General features: G+C 35.2%; 1 protein-coding gene across 1 annotated transcript in view; it reads right to left on the bottom strand.

Annotated features, from left to right (window-relative positions):
• The window catches only part of LOC101898421 (uncharacterized), a 107,426-nt gene that overhangs the window by 23,205 nt on the left and 66,837 nt on the right, over positions 1-17,384 (bottom strand). Inside the window, exon 2 of the mRNA XM_005179442.4 lies at positions 1,057-1,293. Within this exon, the coding sequence (XP_005179499.1) occupies positions 1,057-1,293 (237 nt within the window). The remainder of the gene's footprint in view (positions 1-1,056; positions 1,294-17,384) is intronic.

Raw genomic sequence — 17,384 nt, forward strand, 5'->3', positions numbered from 1 at the left:
AAAGCTAAAGTTTTGCCCAGATCTATCTTTTGTTTGCAGGCAGGACAAGTTAGAAGATTGGCTATATCGGTCCACGATATCGTATAGCCCCCATATAACGGTACACCCCGATATTCGGTATTTTGATGATTTTACCCACATTTTTCAACGGAATTGTCTGAAATTCCACACAAGAGGTTCTTTGTGGGTACTTTATACCTCGGAAGAGAATTATCTATATAGGTCGACAATATCGTATAGCCCCCATATAACGGTACACCTCGGTATTCGGTATTTTAATGATTTTAGCCACATTTTCTAATAAAATGATCTGAAAATCCGCACAAGAAGTTCCTTGTAAGTACTTTATCCCTTGGAAGAGAATTATCTATATAGGTCCACGATATCGTATAGCCACCATATAGCGGTACCCCACCGATATTCGGTATTTTGATGATTTTAGCCACATTTTTTAAAGGAATTCTCTGAAATTCTACACAAGGAATTCTTTGTGAGTACTTTACTCCCTGATATAACGGTATATATCCCCCATATAACGGTACCCTCCGATATTCGGTATTTTGATGATTTCAGCCACATTTTTCAATGGAATTGTCTGAAATTCTACACAAGGAGTTCTTTGTGAGCACTTTAACCCCTGAAAGGGATTTGTCTATACAGGTCCACAATATCGTATATCCCCCATATAACGGTACCCTCTGATATTCGGGATTTTGATGATTTCAGTCACAATTTTCAATGGAATTATCTGAAAATCCACACAAGGAGTTCTTTGTGAGTACTTTACCCCCAGACATAGATGTGTCTATATAGGTCCACAATATCGTATGTCACCCCATATATCGGCACTTTCCGATATTAGGTATTTTAAAGATTTTAACAGAATTTTCAATGGATTTTATTTTTCTTGGAAAATTTTCTAATTCGTTCCAAATGGTGGAGGGTATTCAAAGTTCGGCCCGGCCGGACTTACTGCTTTTTTACATGTTCTTCTTATTTTCTCTGATTGTTTTGATTTTATTGTTTTTGTAATATTGTTATTGTTGTTGTAATTACCTTATATTGATCTAAAACAAAATACTCCGCCAATATATCCGTATGGCTAAGGCATTGTAAGACGGCATTCATGAAACAGGTATTGCCATGATTTTTCAGACCCATAACACCAGGTGTCTGATCCGTTGGCCATTGATAGCCACCGATGGGCGGTACGCGATCGCCGCTCGATGATATTAGGTGATTGCCGCCATTGGCTGAAGCGCTCGTTGTTGTTGTTGTCTGCGGTTTATTCGACTGTAATGAAAAGGAGGAAGGAGGAGAAGAGAGAAAAATTAGATATATTATTTTATAAATGAAAAATGTGTGAGTCAAACCCGCTTTTTGCTAATAATAATTATAGAGCAGAAGCGGAATTTATTACAAAAAAAAAGAAAAACAAAAAAAAACAACAAAAACAAAAATTTATCGTTTTTAATCATCAACAACAAAAACATTAAGCTCGAAATAATGCAATCGAAATTGTTTCATAGTAATTTTGTAAAATTTGAAAATCAACAACAACAACTATTACCAAAGCAAAACAATAATAGCCGGAAAATAACAATTTCTTATTGTTATTGTATTTGTAATTTTGCAATGAAAATGGAAAACAAATGTGCATGAAGTGGTTTCCTTTTGTTTGACTGGCCGCCGCCAGCCGCCTGACATTCAAGTGTCCAAAACGAAACCAAACGAACAATGAAAAAAAGAAAAAAACGTCCCATTCAAAATTGTTGTGAAAAACGAAAATCGTTATGTCTTATCAATATTTCATCATTTTCCAAATTGCAACAATGTGGCCAGTGCTTGGAAAATGCCCAAAAAAAACATATGTACAAAAGGGCATATGCATGTCGGAAATCACAGTGGTATTTCAAAATCTCTCAAAATCTGATTCTGGGTCTATTGATTTAAAATTCAGACCTCAGACTTTAATTATATAAGTCGGACAAATGCTGTTATTAGCCTCGTGGTTTTTGTTCTGGCCTCGTCATATTTAATTTTTATACCCTAAACCACAAGGTGGTCCGGGTATTATGTCTTTTTGCATTTGTTTGTAACAGGCAATAGGAAACGAGATAGACCCATAGTTCCTTTCGATGATCTGCATAGAATAATATTCTTAGTCGATTTATACATGTCCGTCCGTCTGTCCGTCCGTCTGTCTGTCCGTCCGTCCATTCATTTATTTTTGTAAACAAAGTACAGGTCGCATTTATTGCCCGATCCAGATGAAATTTTGCAAAGATCTTTTGTTTGGCCCAAGGACGAACCCTATTGAAATTGGAGATAATCGATCAAAATTTAGATATAGCTCCCATATATATCTTCGTCCGATTTGCCTTATATTGTGCACCAAACGTGTAATATCAGACCAAATGGTATGGAATTTTACACATACAACCAAATTAGGCCTGAAAATAAGTATGCCAAATTTAATCGAAATCGGTTCAGATATAGCTATAGCTCCCATATATATTGTTCATCCGATTTGTTATTTTTGTCCTCCGCAGCCATAATATGCACTCTGTTACAACAATATTTGGGGAAATATTTCAAATACAGCTCAGAAATACATTTGCTAAATTTTATCGAGATCGGTTCAGATTTGGATATAGCTCCCATATATAACTTCGTCCGATTTACCTTTTATTGCGCATCAAACGTCAAATATTTGTCAAAATGTGATGGAATTTGGCACTTATGACCGAATTAGGTCTAGAAGCTAGTATGTCAAATTTGATCGAAATCGGTTCAGATATAGCTATAGCTCCCTTATATATTGTTCATCCGATTTTTTATTTTTGTCCCCCGCAGCCGTAATATGCACTCTGTAACAACAATATTTGGGGAAATATATCAAATACAGCTCAGAAATACCTTTGCTTAATTTTATTGAGATCGGTTCAGATTTGAATATAGCTCCCATATATAACTTCGTCCGATTTACCTTTAATTGTGCACCAAACGTCTAATATTTGCCCAAATGGGATGAAATTTGGCACTTACGACCGAATTGAGTCTAGAAGCTAGTATGTCAAATTTGGTGAAGATCGGTTCAGATATAGCTATAGCTCCTACATATACTGTTCGTCCGATTTGTTATATTTGTTACCCACAGCCGTAGTGTGCACTGCGTAAGAACGATTTTCAGGGAAATATATCACATACAGCTCAGAAATATCTTTGCCAAATTTTATCGAGATCGGTTCAGATTTGGATATAGCTCCCATACATAACTTCGTCCGATTTACCTTTTATTGCGCATCAAACGTCTAATATTTGTCCAAATGTGATGGAATTTGGCACTTACGACCGAATTAAGTCTAGAAGAGAAGTCTATGTCAAATTTGGTGAATATCGGTTCAGATATAGCTATAGCTCTCATATATATTGTTCATCCGATTTGTTATTTTTGTCCTCCGCAGCCGTAATATGCACTCTGCAACAACAATATTTGGGGAAAGATATCAAATGCAGCTCAGAAATACATTTGCAAAATTTTATCGAGATTGGTCCGGATTTGGATATAGCACCCATATATAACTTCGTCCGATTTACCTTTTATTGCGCATCAAACGTCAAATATTTGTCCGAATGGGATGGAATTTGGCACTTACTGCCGAATTGAGTCTAGAAGCTAGTATGTCAAATTTGGTGAAGATCGGTTCAGATATAGCTATAGCTCCCATATATACTGTTCATCCGATTTGTTATGTTTGTCCTCCGCAGCCGTAATATGCACTCTGCAACAACAATATTTGGGGAAATTTATATCAAATACCGCTCCGAAATACATTTGCTAAATTTTATCGAGATCGGTTCAGATTTGGATATAGCTCCCATATATAACTTCGTCCGATTTACTTTTTATTGTTTCACCAAACGTCTAATATTTGTCCAAATGGGATGGAATTTGGCACTTACGATCGAATTGAGTCTAGAATCTAGTATGTCAAATTTGGTGAAGATCGGTTCAGATATAGCTATAGCTTCCATATATACTGTTCATCCGATTTGTTATATTGGTTACCCACAGCCGTGGTGTGCACTCCGTAAGAACGATATTTGAGGAAATATATCAAATACAGCTCAGAAATATCTTTGCCAAATTTTATCGAGATCGGTTCCGATTTGGATATAGCTCCCATATATATCTTCATCCGATTTCAAATTAATTGTGCACCAAATGGGCAATACAAGTCCGAATTTAAAAGATACAAATGCTTCGGCATATTTAGTCCTTTGAACTTTAAATTATATTTATAATCATAGCGTGGATGATTGAGTTCTCCCATAAAAACTTTTAATTGTTATGTGGAGCTCTACTAAATTAGCAAAGTGGTGTAGGGTATCATAAAGTCGGCCCCGCCCGACTTTAAGACTTTCTTTACTGGTTTGTTATACTGCAGTTTGCTTTTGTTACTTCGTTCGTTTTGCAATTTATCTAAATGCACACACACACACATGTACATGTCACTAACGAATTTAACATGTCAATAGGTCAAATCTGAAAGGGGCATGTAATTTTACAAAATCAAAGCAATAGCTTTTTAATGCTCGTCACGAAAGAGAAAATGCCGACACTTTGTAGATTGTAATTCGAATATCATGGATATGTTTGGGTCACAGGGGAACAAGATTTAATAAAAATGTACATTTTGTTAAAAATCGATTAATCACAGAAGTCTTAATAATTCGGGTTTTGGGCTCAGGATCTGGAATGCCAAAAACGAAATTATTACTGAATATTTTGGCGATATGGGTTCTACCCAATATGAAATTTGGTTCCCAAAGCTTAGAGCCATATATAAAAATTTTTTGGGTTTGGGCCCAGAGTCAGGTATGCTAAAACTCTAATATTACTGAATATTTTTGCGATATGGGTTCTACCCCATACAAAATTTGGTTCCCAATACTTGGTACACACCAAAATTTTTGTGACAATAAGGATTTCAAAACACCAAATTACGGCCTTTTCGATTTGTTCAGGACCTTTAATCATACAAGAATGGACATATAGAGATTCTGTTAATACATGGACTGATATAAGTTATTTTTGTAGTATCCATTGCGAACTTCAAATACCAAATTTGAAACAATTCCGGTGAATAATGTCGCTAAAATCATTAAAATACTGAATATCAGGAGGTACCGTTATATGGAAACTATACGCAGGCGTGGACCTGCACAGATAATTTTCTGTCATAGGCTGTAGTATTTATTACGAATTTCAAATACTAAATTTGAAACAATTCCAGTGTATAATGTCCCTAAAATCATCAAAATACCGAATATCGGGTGGTACCGTTATATGGAAACTATACGCAGACGTGGACCTGTACAGACAATTTTTGTCATAGGTTGTAGAATACATTACGAACTTTAAATACCAAATTTGAAACAATTCCGATGAATATGTCCCTAAAATCGTCAAAATACCGAATATCAGGAGGTGCCGTTATATGGTGGCTATACGAAGACGTAGACCTACACAGACAATTTCCTGTCTCAGGTTGTAGTATCCATTACGAACTTCAAATACCAAATTTGAAACAATTCCGGTGAATAATGTCGCTAAAATCATCAAAATACCGAATATCGGGAGGTACCATTTTATGTGTGAGCTATACCAAAACGTGGACCTACATATCCCATTTTCAATACCAAAAGTGCTACAGACATAATATACATTTGAGTAACATTTTATCAACCTACTTCATTTCGTTCGGAAGGAAGAGTGATTTCCACAGGCGGATCACTTCGACGGCCCTACCGACAATTAAACGTCGTTATATGGACAGTTTCTCAAGAAACTATCGACGTCCTATCAATGATTAATCAAGATAGCTAGCTAAGGAAAATCTACAACTTTTCGACGGCGTATCGAAAACCTACCAATGATCTATCGACTACCATTGCTGTGATATTGGCTTATTTCGGTATGTTGTAAAGGGTCCTTCGGCGACCTATTGTATTTTTTCCTGTTATCCTATTTTGAAATTTTTTTTCAAATTAGGTTATCTCTTATAAATCTTCTTTACACATAGGCGACCTCTCTCTGAAAAAAAAACTTCTCTGTGTATTTTAAAAGCTTCCTTCTATAGGTCCCTCATATCGATTTCATTCCTTCCTCCTTCCCTTTTTAATTTCCCTACCCAAAATGGCAATTAACAACTAATAAACCTATTTGACCCAGAAATACAATCGTTTTCAATATCATTTAACGTTGTAACGCAAAACCAATGCAAATAAATCCTAGATAAACTTTAAATCATCCGCTGCGTTTGCCGAAGAACGCTCCTCCATCCGTCTGTCCGTATATCTGCTTCTTTCCTGTTTACTTTTATTCATGAATTGAAATTAAATCCGAATGGCAAACAAGAAAAAAAAAAGAACTACACCCAAAAAAAATGGTGGGGGCAGAGATGGGAGTAGTAGGTGTGTCATTTTGTGCTAGGTTTTGTTGTTGTTCTTTTACAAAACAACGACCGGGCAAAATTGCGAGTAAGTGGGCACGTGGGCGTTTAAGCCTACTACGAAGAAGTAAGCAAGCGAAAGATAGAAAATATATAATAACAACAACAATAACAACATGAGTAGCATATATGGGTGGTTGGGGGTGAGGGTATGAAATTCGATTCGAGCAAAAGAAATGAGCTAACAAAACAAAACTTTTTAGAAAAAAATAGGTACTTATTAGGGTGTTAAATTGTAGAATTATAAAATGTTAGGGTGGAACAAAATTTTATTGCTTTTGGAAAAATGTAAAAACAAACTGAAAAAAATGTAGGTCTCCGAGGCATCAGAAAAATCTCTGAGGAAATTCCAGGGATACCAGGAAAGGGATCTAGGCCTTTGAAATTTTTATAAAAATTGTAAAGATTTCCGGGACCTTTTCTTTAAAAATTATAAAGATCTCTGGAGACCTTTGGACAATTTCTACGAAAGCCTAAAGAAGCCTATCCTAAATCTGAGGGTCTTTAAAATTTTCTAGAATAGAAACAATTCCAAAGGCCTCTGAAAGCCTTTGAAATTTTTGTATGAATATTCTAAAGGCCTCTGGAAGCCATTGAACATTTTCTATGAAAATTCTAAAGGCCTCTGGAAGCCTTTAAAAATTGTCTATGAAAATTCTAAAGGCCTCTGGAAGCCTTTGAAATTTTTCTTTTACAGTATTCATAGAAAATTTTCAAAGACCTCGGAGGAGGCTTTTTTTCGAATTTTCATAGAAAATTTCCAAAAGCTTCGGAGGAGGCTCTTTTAGAATTTTCATAGAAAATTTTCAAAGGCCTCGAAGGAGGCTCGTTTAGAATTTTCATAGAAAATTTTCAAAGGCCTCGGAGGAGGCTTTTTAGAATTTTCATAGAAAATTTTCAAAGGCCTCGGAGGAGGCTTTTTAGAATTTCAAAGAAAATTTTCAAAGGCCTCGGAGAAGGCTCTTTTAGAATTTTCAAAGAAAATTTTCAAAGGCCTCGGAGAAGGCTCTTTTAGAATTTTCAAAGAAAATTGTCAAAGGCCTCGGAGAAGGCTCTTTTAGAATTTTCATAGAAAATATTCAAAGGCCTCGGAGGAGGCTCTTTTAGAATTTTCATAAAAAATTTTCAAAGGCCTCGGAGGAGGCTCTTTTAGAATTTTCATAAAAAAATTTTCAAAGGCCTCGGAGGAGGCTCTTTTAGAATTTCATAGAAAATTTTCAAAGGCCTCGGAGGAGGCTCTTATAGAATTTTCATAGAAAATTTTCAAAGGCCTCGGAGGAGGCTCTTTTAGAATTTTCATAGAAAATTTTCAAAGGCCTCGGAGGAGTCTCTTTTAGAATTTTCATAGAAAATTTTCAAAGGCCTCGGAGGAGTCTCTTTTAGAATTTTCATAGAAAATTTTCAAAGGCCTCGGAGGAGTCTCTTTTAGAATTTTCATAGAAAATTTTCAAAGGCCTCGGAGGAGGCTTCGTAGAATTTTCATAGAAAATTTCCAAAAGCCTCGGAGGAGGCTTCGTAGAATTTTCCATAGAAAATTTTCAAAGGCCTCGGAGGAGGCTTCGTAGATTTTCATAGAAATTTCCAAAAGCCTCGGAGGAGGCTTCGTAGAATTTCATAGAAAATTTCCAAAAGCCTCGGAGGAAGGCTTCGTAGAATTTTCATAGAAAATTTCCAAAAGCCTCGGAGGAGGCTTTTAGAATTTTCATAGAAAATTTCCAAAAGCCTGGGAGGAGGCTTTTTAGAATTTTCATAGAAAATTTTCAAAAGCCTGGAGGAGGCTTTTTAGAATTTTCATAGAAAATTTTCAAAAGCCTCGATGAGGCCTCTTGGGTGGCTTTTTAGAATTTTAATAGAAAATTGTCAAAGGTCTCGGAGGAGACTTTTTTCGTAGATTTTTTTTTGTTTTCCGATCCACCCTTATATTAATTTGGACATGAAATAAATTGATATACTTGTTTTGCTGGCAAATAAGCTTAGGAATAAAGTTTTCAAGTGAAATATAGCAACACCTTAATCTAGGAGGCTATGGGAAATAAAGCCGAAAAAGGGAAGCTTGGAAGCAGAAGGCTAGAAGAGGAAAACGTGTTTTATAAAATATTTATAGCATATTTGAATATTGTCCTAGCAATATATATTACATCATCATCATTATTAATATTAATTAATTAACAAATGACTGTACCTTTTTTCTACGCCAGCATCCGGTGGTATAGAAAGGCACTATCTCAATTAAGTTGGGCCTTCTCTGGTACGGGAGACTTTAAAATTATTGCGACAGGCAGGGGAGGCAGTCAAAAAGGGAAGAGATGAGAGAAAACACAAAAAGACAAAATAGGAAATTTGTATTGTTTATTATTTTTTTATTTTTCAATTAATAACATTGTCGGCATCATCGTCGACATGAACATCAAGATATGACAATTGAAATGTTTTCGTGAGATGCCACCAGAGAGCGAGAGAGAGAGAGAGATGGAATTGAGTTTCATTTCCTAGAATTGTTTTTTTTTTTTTATTTTTTTGGAATTCATTAATATTTTTTCTTGTTGGATATTTGAGTGTGTGTGTGCCCATAAATTGTTGGTGTGATCAATTTTTAAATTGATTTGAACTAATCAATATTTGGATGAATGAAGTGGCTGAGATGTTTTTTTGGGAGGTGTCACAAACTGTCAACACAAAATTGACGTAAGAAACAATATCATTTCAAAAGTCAAGTCCTCTTTCTTGGTAGATTATTTATAAAAGCTTTTTGGAGGTTCCCTGGTAGGTCATCTGTATGTAGAATACCTCTTCAAATGACTTCTATTAAAAACCAAAAACAGCTCAAAGTCCCTGTGCCCACAGAAGAACCCTTAATAGTCCTCCATCTTTTTACCCCCCTCATAAAAGCTCTTCCCAACCCAAAGCCTCGTTTAATTCTTATTTAATCCTCATCTCACTTCCATTGTCAATTAATTAAATCATCATGTAACATGGTGATGTATGTTGTTCAATGTTTTATAAGTTTATTGACTCAATTCTTATCGGGTACTTTAACCCTTTTTTTTCTAAATTAGTATCGAATGTAACAATGTAACACAACAATAAGGGTCCATTTGTAATCACACACTGTGCGCGTGTGTGGTGTTTTGTTTGTTGCATTATTTATTGTTATTGAGTCTACCCCTCCACCTCTCTCTTATAAATATGTAATTGTTTATTAATAACCTGTTGCACCAAATAGTGTTGGGGGGGCGACAATGAGAGCAGTGGCAGTGTACACATTGAATTTGTTATTGTTTATTATTTGATAAAAATACATTGTTCAAATGACAATGTTGAATATTTACAAAAAAAATACCTCAACGAGGGTGGTATGAAAAATTTGGGAAATTTTGTGAAAATTCTAAAGAATTTTCAGAAATTGTCTGAGGCCTATATAAATGAATATGATTGTTGTATAGATCTTTGAGACCTGTAGATTTTTTAATAAATATAAATTAGGTCTTAAAGGTCTACTGAATTTTTTCAATAATTTATAGATTTTCAGAAAAAAATAGATGGCGCAAAGAGTCCTACGGAAATTTTGAAAAAAGGTTTATGGCGCCTATAAAAATTGTAAATGCTTCTCGGCCAGAGGCATGAGAAATTTTCTATAAAAATTCTATAGATCCTACAGGCCAATGAAATATTTTATAAATATCCCATAGGCCTTAGAACTCAGGAACTTGAATATTTTTCTATTAAGTCCTAGTTCAATGTAAATCTTAAAATAAAATTCTATAAGCCTTAGATGACCCTCAACTAAAAGACACTGTTACTACAGACATCAGGGGCTTCTAAAAACTCTTTAAGTCTGTAGTTCCCAGGAGACTATAAAATTGTATTAAAAATTACATATGCCTCTGAGGCTTCTGTTACCTTACTTCGAAAATTCTATAGGCCTCAGAAGTCTATGTAAATCTTAAATAGACTTCTATAGGTCTTAGCTGTTACTGTTACTCCAGGGGCTTATAGACATTTTTTATTAAAATTCTAAAAGCTTCGGGAAACCTCAACATTTTCCTATAAAATGTTAAAAGCCGTTGAAAGCTTTGAAACTTTTTCAAGAAATTTGAAAAGCCTCCATAGGCCTTCAAATGTTCTATAAAAATTATAAAGACCTTTGAATTATTGTTAAGTCCTCTAAGGCCTATAGAAATTATCTACAAAGATTTTTTTTGGACTCTGAACTCTAAATTTCCAACCGTCTTAGAGGCCTTAAGAATTTTTATAAAAATGTCTGTAAGCCTCCGGACTTTATGTACATTTTCATTAAAATTCTATAGATCTCAGAAGCCTATGAACATTTTTTTTTTTTTTGAAATTCTTTACTGATCCCTTTAAAATATTCTATGAAAATTGCATGCTCCTCAGAGTTCTTTCTAGAGTTTTGAACACTTGAAAAGACTCAGAGGCCTATGAAAATATTCAAGGAAAATTTGAAAGACCTCGGAAGATCATAACACTTTTTTTTATTTAAACTCTCGGAGACCTTAAAGAAATGTCTATTAAAATTGTAAAGATTTATGAAAATTTCAAATGTCTCTGAGGCTTTTAAAAATGTATAAGCAAAAGTTTCTGAAGCCTTCAAAAAAAAATTGAAAAGGGTTTTGTGAAAATTAGACTAAACGTAGACCGCATTTGAGGCACACTCGAAATCATCTTCTGGCACTAAATTGTATGGAACATACTATCTATTAAAATAACAAGTAAAAAACAGTAAATTCGGCCGGGCCGAACTTTGAATACCCTCCACCATTTAGAACAAATTTGGAAATTTTCGAAAAGGATAACATTCGCCAAAAATTCTGCTAACATCTTAAAAATACCTAATATAGCTGTTATATTAGGGTCTGTTCACAAGCCATTACCATATTCAAATTCGAAACTTGAAATAAACGGTGAATAATGTAGCTAAAATCATCAAAATACCGTACATAGGGAGGTACCATTATATCAGAGCTATACGAAGACCTGGACCTGGATTTCAAACAATTTCGGTGAGTATTGTACCTAAACTTGTCAAAACATTTATATAAAATATAAGGAGGTACTGATATATGGGGCCTATGCGAACCAGGACCTGCATAGACAATTTTCTGTCACAGACTGTAGTTTCCATTCCGAACTCTAAATACGTAATTTGATGACGCTAAAATCATTAAAATACCGAATATAGGAAGGTACCGTTATATGGGGGCTATACGAAGACGTGGACCTGCACAGACAATTTTCTGTCTTAGGCTGTAGTATCCACTACGACCATCAAATACCAAATTTGAAACAATTCCGGTGAATAATGTCGCTAAAATCATCCAAATACCGAATATCGGGAGGCACCGTTATATGGGGGCTATATGAAAACGTGGAACTACATGGCAAATTTACGAACTTAACCTACCTACTGAAAAAAAACATGTGTGCAAAATTTAGCCTTATATCTCAATTCGTTCGAAAGATAGCGTGATTACAACAGACAGACGGACGTCGCTAAATCGACTTAGAATTTTACTCTGATCAAGAATATTATTTCGAGGTATTTCGAGGAGTTACAAACGGAATGACAAAGCTAATATACCCTCCATAGTATGGTGGAGGGTATAAAAACGGCTCAAAGTCCCTGTGCCCACAGAAGAACCCTTAAGTAGTCCTCCATCTTTTTAGCCCCTCATAAAATGTCTTCCAAACCAAAAACCTCGTTTAATTATAATTTAATTCTCATCTCATTTCCATTGTCAATTAATTAAATCATCATGTAACATGGTGATGTATGTTGTTTAATATTTTATAAGTTTATTGACTCAATTCTTATCGGGTACTTTAACCCTTTTTTTTCTAAATTAGTATCGAATGTAACAATGTAACACAACAATAAGGGTCCATTTGTAATCACACTGTGCGCGTGTGTGGTGTTTTGTTTGTTGCATTATTTATTGTTATTGAGTCTACCCCTCCACCTCTCTCTTATAAATATGTAATTGTTTATTAATAACCTGTTGCACCAATAGTGTTGGGGGGGGCGACAATGAGAGCAGTGGCAGTGGTACACATTGAATTTGTTATTGTTTTTATTTGATAATAAAAATACATTGTTCAAATGACGATGTTGAATATTTACAAAAAAAAATACCTCAACGAGGGTGGTATGAAAAATTTGGGAAATTTTGTGAAATTCTAAAGAATTTTCTGAAATTGTCTAAGAACTTTTAAAAATTCCTAGAAAAGTGTAAAGACTTTTAAGGCATATTGAATTTTTTATAAATATTTTATAGGGCTCACAAGCCTGTGGAATTTTTCTAAACAATTTTATAGATATATAGGCATATGAAAGTTTTATATGACGTTCCTACAGAAATTTCCAATAAAAGTTCAATAGGCCCCTATAAAAATTGTAAATAACTCTGAGCCTTTAAATGTTTCTATAAAAATTCTAAAGATCCTATAGGGTTTTATACATATTTTCTGCAATGTTACCAAAAAACTCTATATTAACAAAAAAAATCTATGAGCCACAGAGGTCCAAGGCTATTATCTATAAAAAAAATCTTTAGAACTCAAAGACTCTTGGAATGTATGCTATAAAAGCTCTATAGTTCTCAGAAGCCTATAAAAATAAAATATATATAAATATGTATGTTATGCTTTTGAAATGTTACTTCAAAAATTCTATTGGCCTCAAAGGCCTACGTAAATCTTAAAATCTTTAGGCCTCAGATGTTCCTCAACTGCTACGAACAAATTCTACAGGCCTCAGGGGCTTATGGACATTATGAAAATTCTAAAAGCATCGGGAAACCTTCGAAATTTTTCTGCAAATATTCTAAACGCCTTTGAACGCTTTGAAATTTTTCAAGAAATTTGAAAGGTCTTCGAAATTTTTTATAAAAATTATTTTTTTTTTAATTCTTTACTGATCCCTTAAAATATTCTATAAAAATTGCATGCTCCTCAGAGTTCTTTCTAGAGTTATTGAGGCCTATGAAAATATTCAAGGAAAGTTTGAAAGACCTCGGAAGATCATAACACTTTTTTTAATTTAATGTCTCGGAGACCTTAAAGAAATGTCTATTAAAATTGTAAAGATTTATGAGAATTTCAAATGTCTCTGTATAAGCAAAAGTTTCTGAAGCCATCAAAAAAATTCAGGAACTTGACTTGCCGCTCAGAAAGATGAGGTGGAGATTCTCCACCTCCCAAAAGCGTGAAACTTTTATGCAAAGAGATTTCGCAAAAATTAGAGATTATGTTGACGACCCTGGACGAATTCTTACCTATGGGGGCCCGTCAAGATCCATCGAAGACTGTCTCTTGGGCCAGAAGAGCGCGCATCCGCATATACCGGATCTGGAATTGGAAAGCATTAGGGCTGGCAGACATCGCTGCCAAAAAGTAGGTCAACTTGTGAGCTCTTGTAGAAGTTAGGGTCAGCCAACGAAATATTTGGAAGATCTTTGAACGAAGCAGTCGGAATAGAATGACTTGGCAGATTCCCCGAAAGTTTAGGAATTACGAAGGCAGTAATCGTTAATTCAAAGTTGTTGGTCAAATGCGAAGAAAGAATGAAAGAGCACTGTTTACGTACGCTGGCAGAATTAGAATCATTCAAACTGAATTGAGCTCTCGTGCGCTTATGAGGCAATTTAAGTTTATGAAACAATGATTCTGAAATAAAAGTCCTTCGGAACCAGAATCGAAGAGCGCGCGAGCCGAAATATGTCACACCATTATGAACAATTGTACCACGCGCCGTGCCTAGCAATACCCCCCTGAACACTGGAAAAATAATTTTGTACAGTTACCACTCCGCTGCTAGTGGACTGTAATCCAGAATGTGGAAAATGGAGCGGAGCTGGGATTGAGGTTCGAATTTGGAGCAGTGCTAGATGTAGATGGTGCTGAGGAGGAAGAAGATGAAAAGAGTTTCTATGCAGAAGAGAAAGTATTATGCCGTTATTGCATGTATAGACAACTATGTTTGCTAGGACAATTTTTCACGGAATGCGTTTTTGAAAAGCTGAGTTGAGACACAGTCCTTGCCGTTTGATCTCAGAAATGCGCGGCTTCATAATCATTTTTAAAAACTTCGGACATTTGCGGATTATGTGAGCCTCGTTTGGACACAACGGACATTTGGGATCAGAGACCTTACTCTGGAACGAACTAAACTTTTGGAAAATTTGGACTTTATATCGACCCGAACTTTCCTTTTGACTTGAACTGAAACACCTTTTCGCATCTCTGAAACAGACTCTAGAGTGCGGATTTCTATTTGTTAGGAATGTGTCCCATTCCGCCCACCGTGGAATACTGGACTTGTCCGAGAGGGTATGCTCCAAAGAGTAAGTTGGAAATCAGGTAGACGATTAGAACAGAGATAGATAAAAATGGGATCCCAGCTCGCCACGTCAATATCGTAGGTCTTGAGAACAGAGATGCATGAATAATGTCTCTTTGGAGGCGTTTTAAACTCTGAGCAGATTCAGAAGGAACTGAAGGAAGGTTGAATAAAACTTTAAGTGGCCATACCGAGAGCGATTATTTACGTAGCGATTTCTCGTAGCGATCGCACAGGCTGGACCAGCTTGGCTGAAACCACTATTAGTAAGAGAGACTCTTCTGAAACTCTCTTTTGCTTCGCGCTTTGGTCTTGTGAACTAAAATGAAAATAATTTCTCAACTGGACTGAGGCGAGGATTTTTTATGTACACAGCCGTGAACATGTCTCGGAATGTGGGCCATGACATATATCCCGGAGGCGAAGACCTCGTATCACCATGGCTGGTTAAATTGAAAGAATATCCTGAGTTCGCCTGTTCAGGATTGGATGGAGGAAAGGGCTGGGAGGGAGCCACGGGAGACTCTTTGGAATTGAAGCCGATTGTAGTTCTCGGATAACTGAGACAGCTGGGATATACACTTACAGTAGTAGTAAGGTACGTTGTCTTGTACTTAGCTCGAATTGTCTCTAGTTCAGAAGGCTGTGTCTTCATCACCCGACTCTTCGTCTCCTTGCCTCGGATTTCACGATCTCGGGTGTATGTATCATACTCGGACGGATTCTTACCCATATGGACTTAATTTCTTCAATGTGAAACATTGATAGAATGAATGGAGAGACTGGAAGGAGATTATCACTAATATCCGAATCAAATCCCACAATCGTGTCGGCAAGACGAAATGAAAGAGTGAGAGACATTTTGGAATAAGTAACTTCGAATAGATATATGAGGAGAATAACTGAAATGAAGAATCGAATAAAAAAAGAATCCAAATCGCAAAACAGAACAGAAAGCTTTCTGGGAAATCAAATTTAGGGCAACAAAAATTAACTGGTGATAAAATTTCACAAAAAAACTGAATTTCAAACCAAAAGCTCGAAAAAATGTTTCAAAAAGATAGAAAGGGCAAGAAAATAACGCAATTTTTTCCCTCCTCTAGTTATATTAAAAAAAATTATTATTCAAATTTTTATAATATTATTTAACAGATATTTCTTTTTCAATAAACGTGTGTTTATAGAGGACGAAATGAATTAATCGTTTAGAAAATATAAACTAATTATTGAAGAAAAAAATATTACCATATCAATGAATATAATTATTCACGTAAAAATACTATTGAGAACGAACTTATTTTCAATGCAGAAAGCAAAAAATCAAAAAAATATTCGAAATGAAAATATTCGAAATGAAGGAACCGGTTTATAATCGGTTCAACGGATACCAAAAAACGAATTGGCGGAACCCCTATGTTTAGTGAAATACTAAAATGTACTAAAGGTCGATTTCGAATTGGTGAACCCTATACGCATATGGATGAGATGTGATAAGTAGTAAGGCGAGAGAAGAAACATAACAACAACCACACACTGCAAATTCGTCAAACAACATACAACGAAAGCGCGAAAAAAATTAATTGTTGTGTCACTTGTTGATCGAGAAAAAAAATCACACAAATACCAAAACAGCGCCAAACTTTAGATTGAGTAGCTATGATCGAACGAATATTTCAAGTGGATGGAAAACACTTGAAAAACAATAAAGCTCTTTTGCGAAATTTGTAAGAGAAATTATCTTTGAGTAAATCACTGCACAATCGGAGTTGCACTGTTCTCTTAAGATATTAAAAATCGAAATGATTTACACTCTTCCACCGAAAACGCGTATTGAACGAAATGATGTTTGCCGACGGCAAATGCACTTTTTTATTTTCAGAAAAATTTGCACTTTTATAGTAAAAGAACGAAGGCACAAACTACCTTAATGTTGAAGAAAAAGAAAAATAACGAAGTTTTTAATCCAAACTGGAACAGAACGCTTGCGGTTTTTAAGCTAAAAAAGGTTCGTGGAGGACCAAATGAAAATACAGGGATTCGTCGGTAATTTTCCTGTAGAAAATGAAGGCGCTTAGAAACCGAACCAAAAGAATATTGGTGGAAAAAAACACTATTCTCCCAGATGGATTCAGGATGTATAGGAAAAAAAAAAAAGAATGGAAATAAAAACACAAAAGGATTAGAGTTTTGAATTAAACAATAGAAAATCCTTTATTGAAAGAAAATTTTTAGGTTTGTTGAAAACGAATTCTTACCGCTGTAACAATGGTTGAATTGTAGTAAGTAAAAGAGCAAAAAAAAAAGGAAAAAAGTCCGGAAAGCACAGACGACATGTTTCGAAAATGAAAGAGCACAGCATACCTATAAGAATAAGTAAGCGGCAATTTCAAAGTGTATGTGAGGAAATAAAAGAAAAAAGGAATCAGGAAAACCTGAGATGCAGAAGGAGAAAAGAAAATATCATAGTTTCCTTCTCCCACGATTTTGGCATTAACACAATGTTTTTATAA

Source organism: Musca domestica, unplaced genomic scaffold (genome assembly GCF_030504385.1).
Source record: "Musca domestica strain aabys unplaced genomic scaffold, Musca_domestica.polishedcontigs.V.1.1 16, whole genome shotgun sequence".
NCBI classification, from domain to species: Eukaryota; Metazoa; Arthropoda; class Insecta; order Diptera; family Muscidae; genus Musca; species Musca domestica.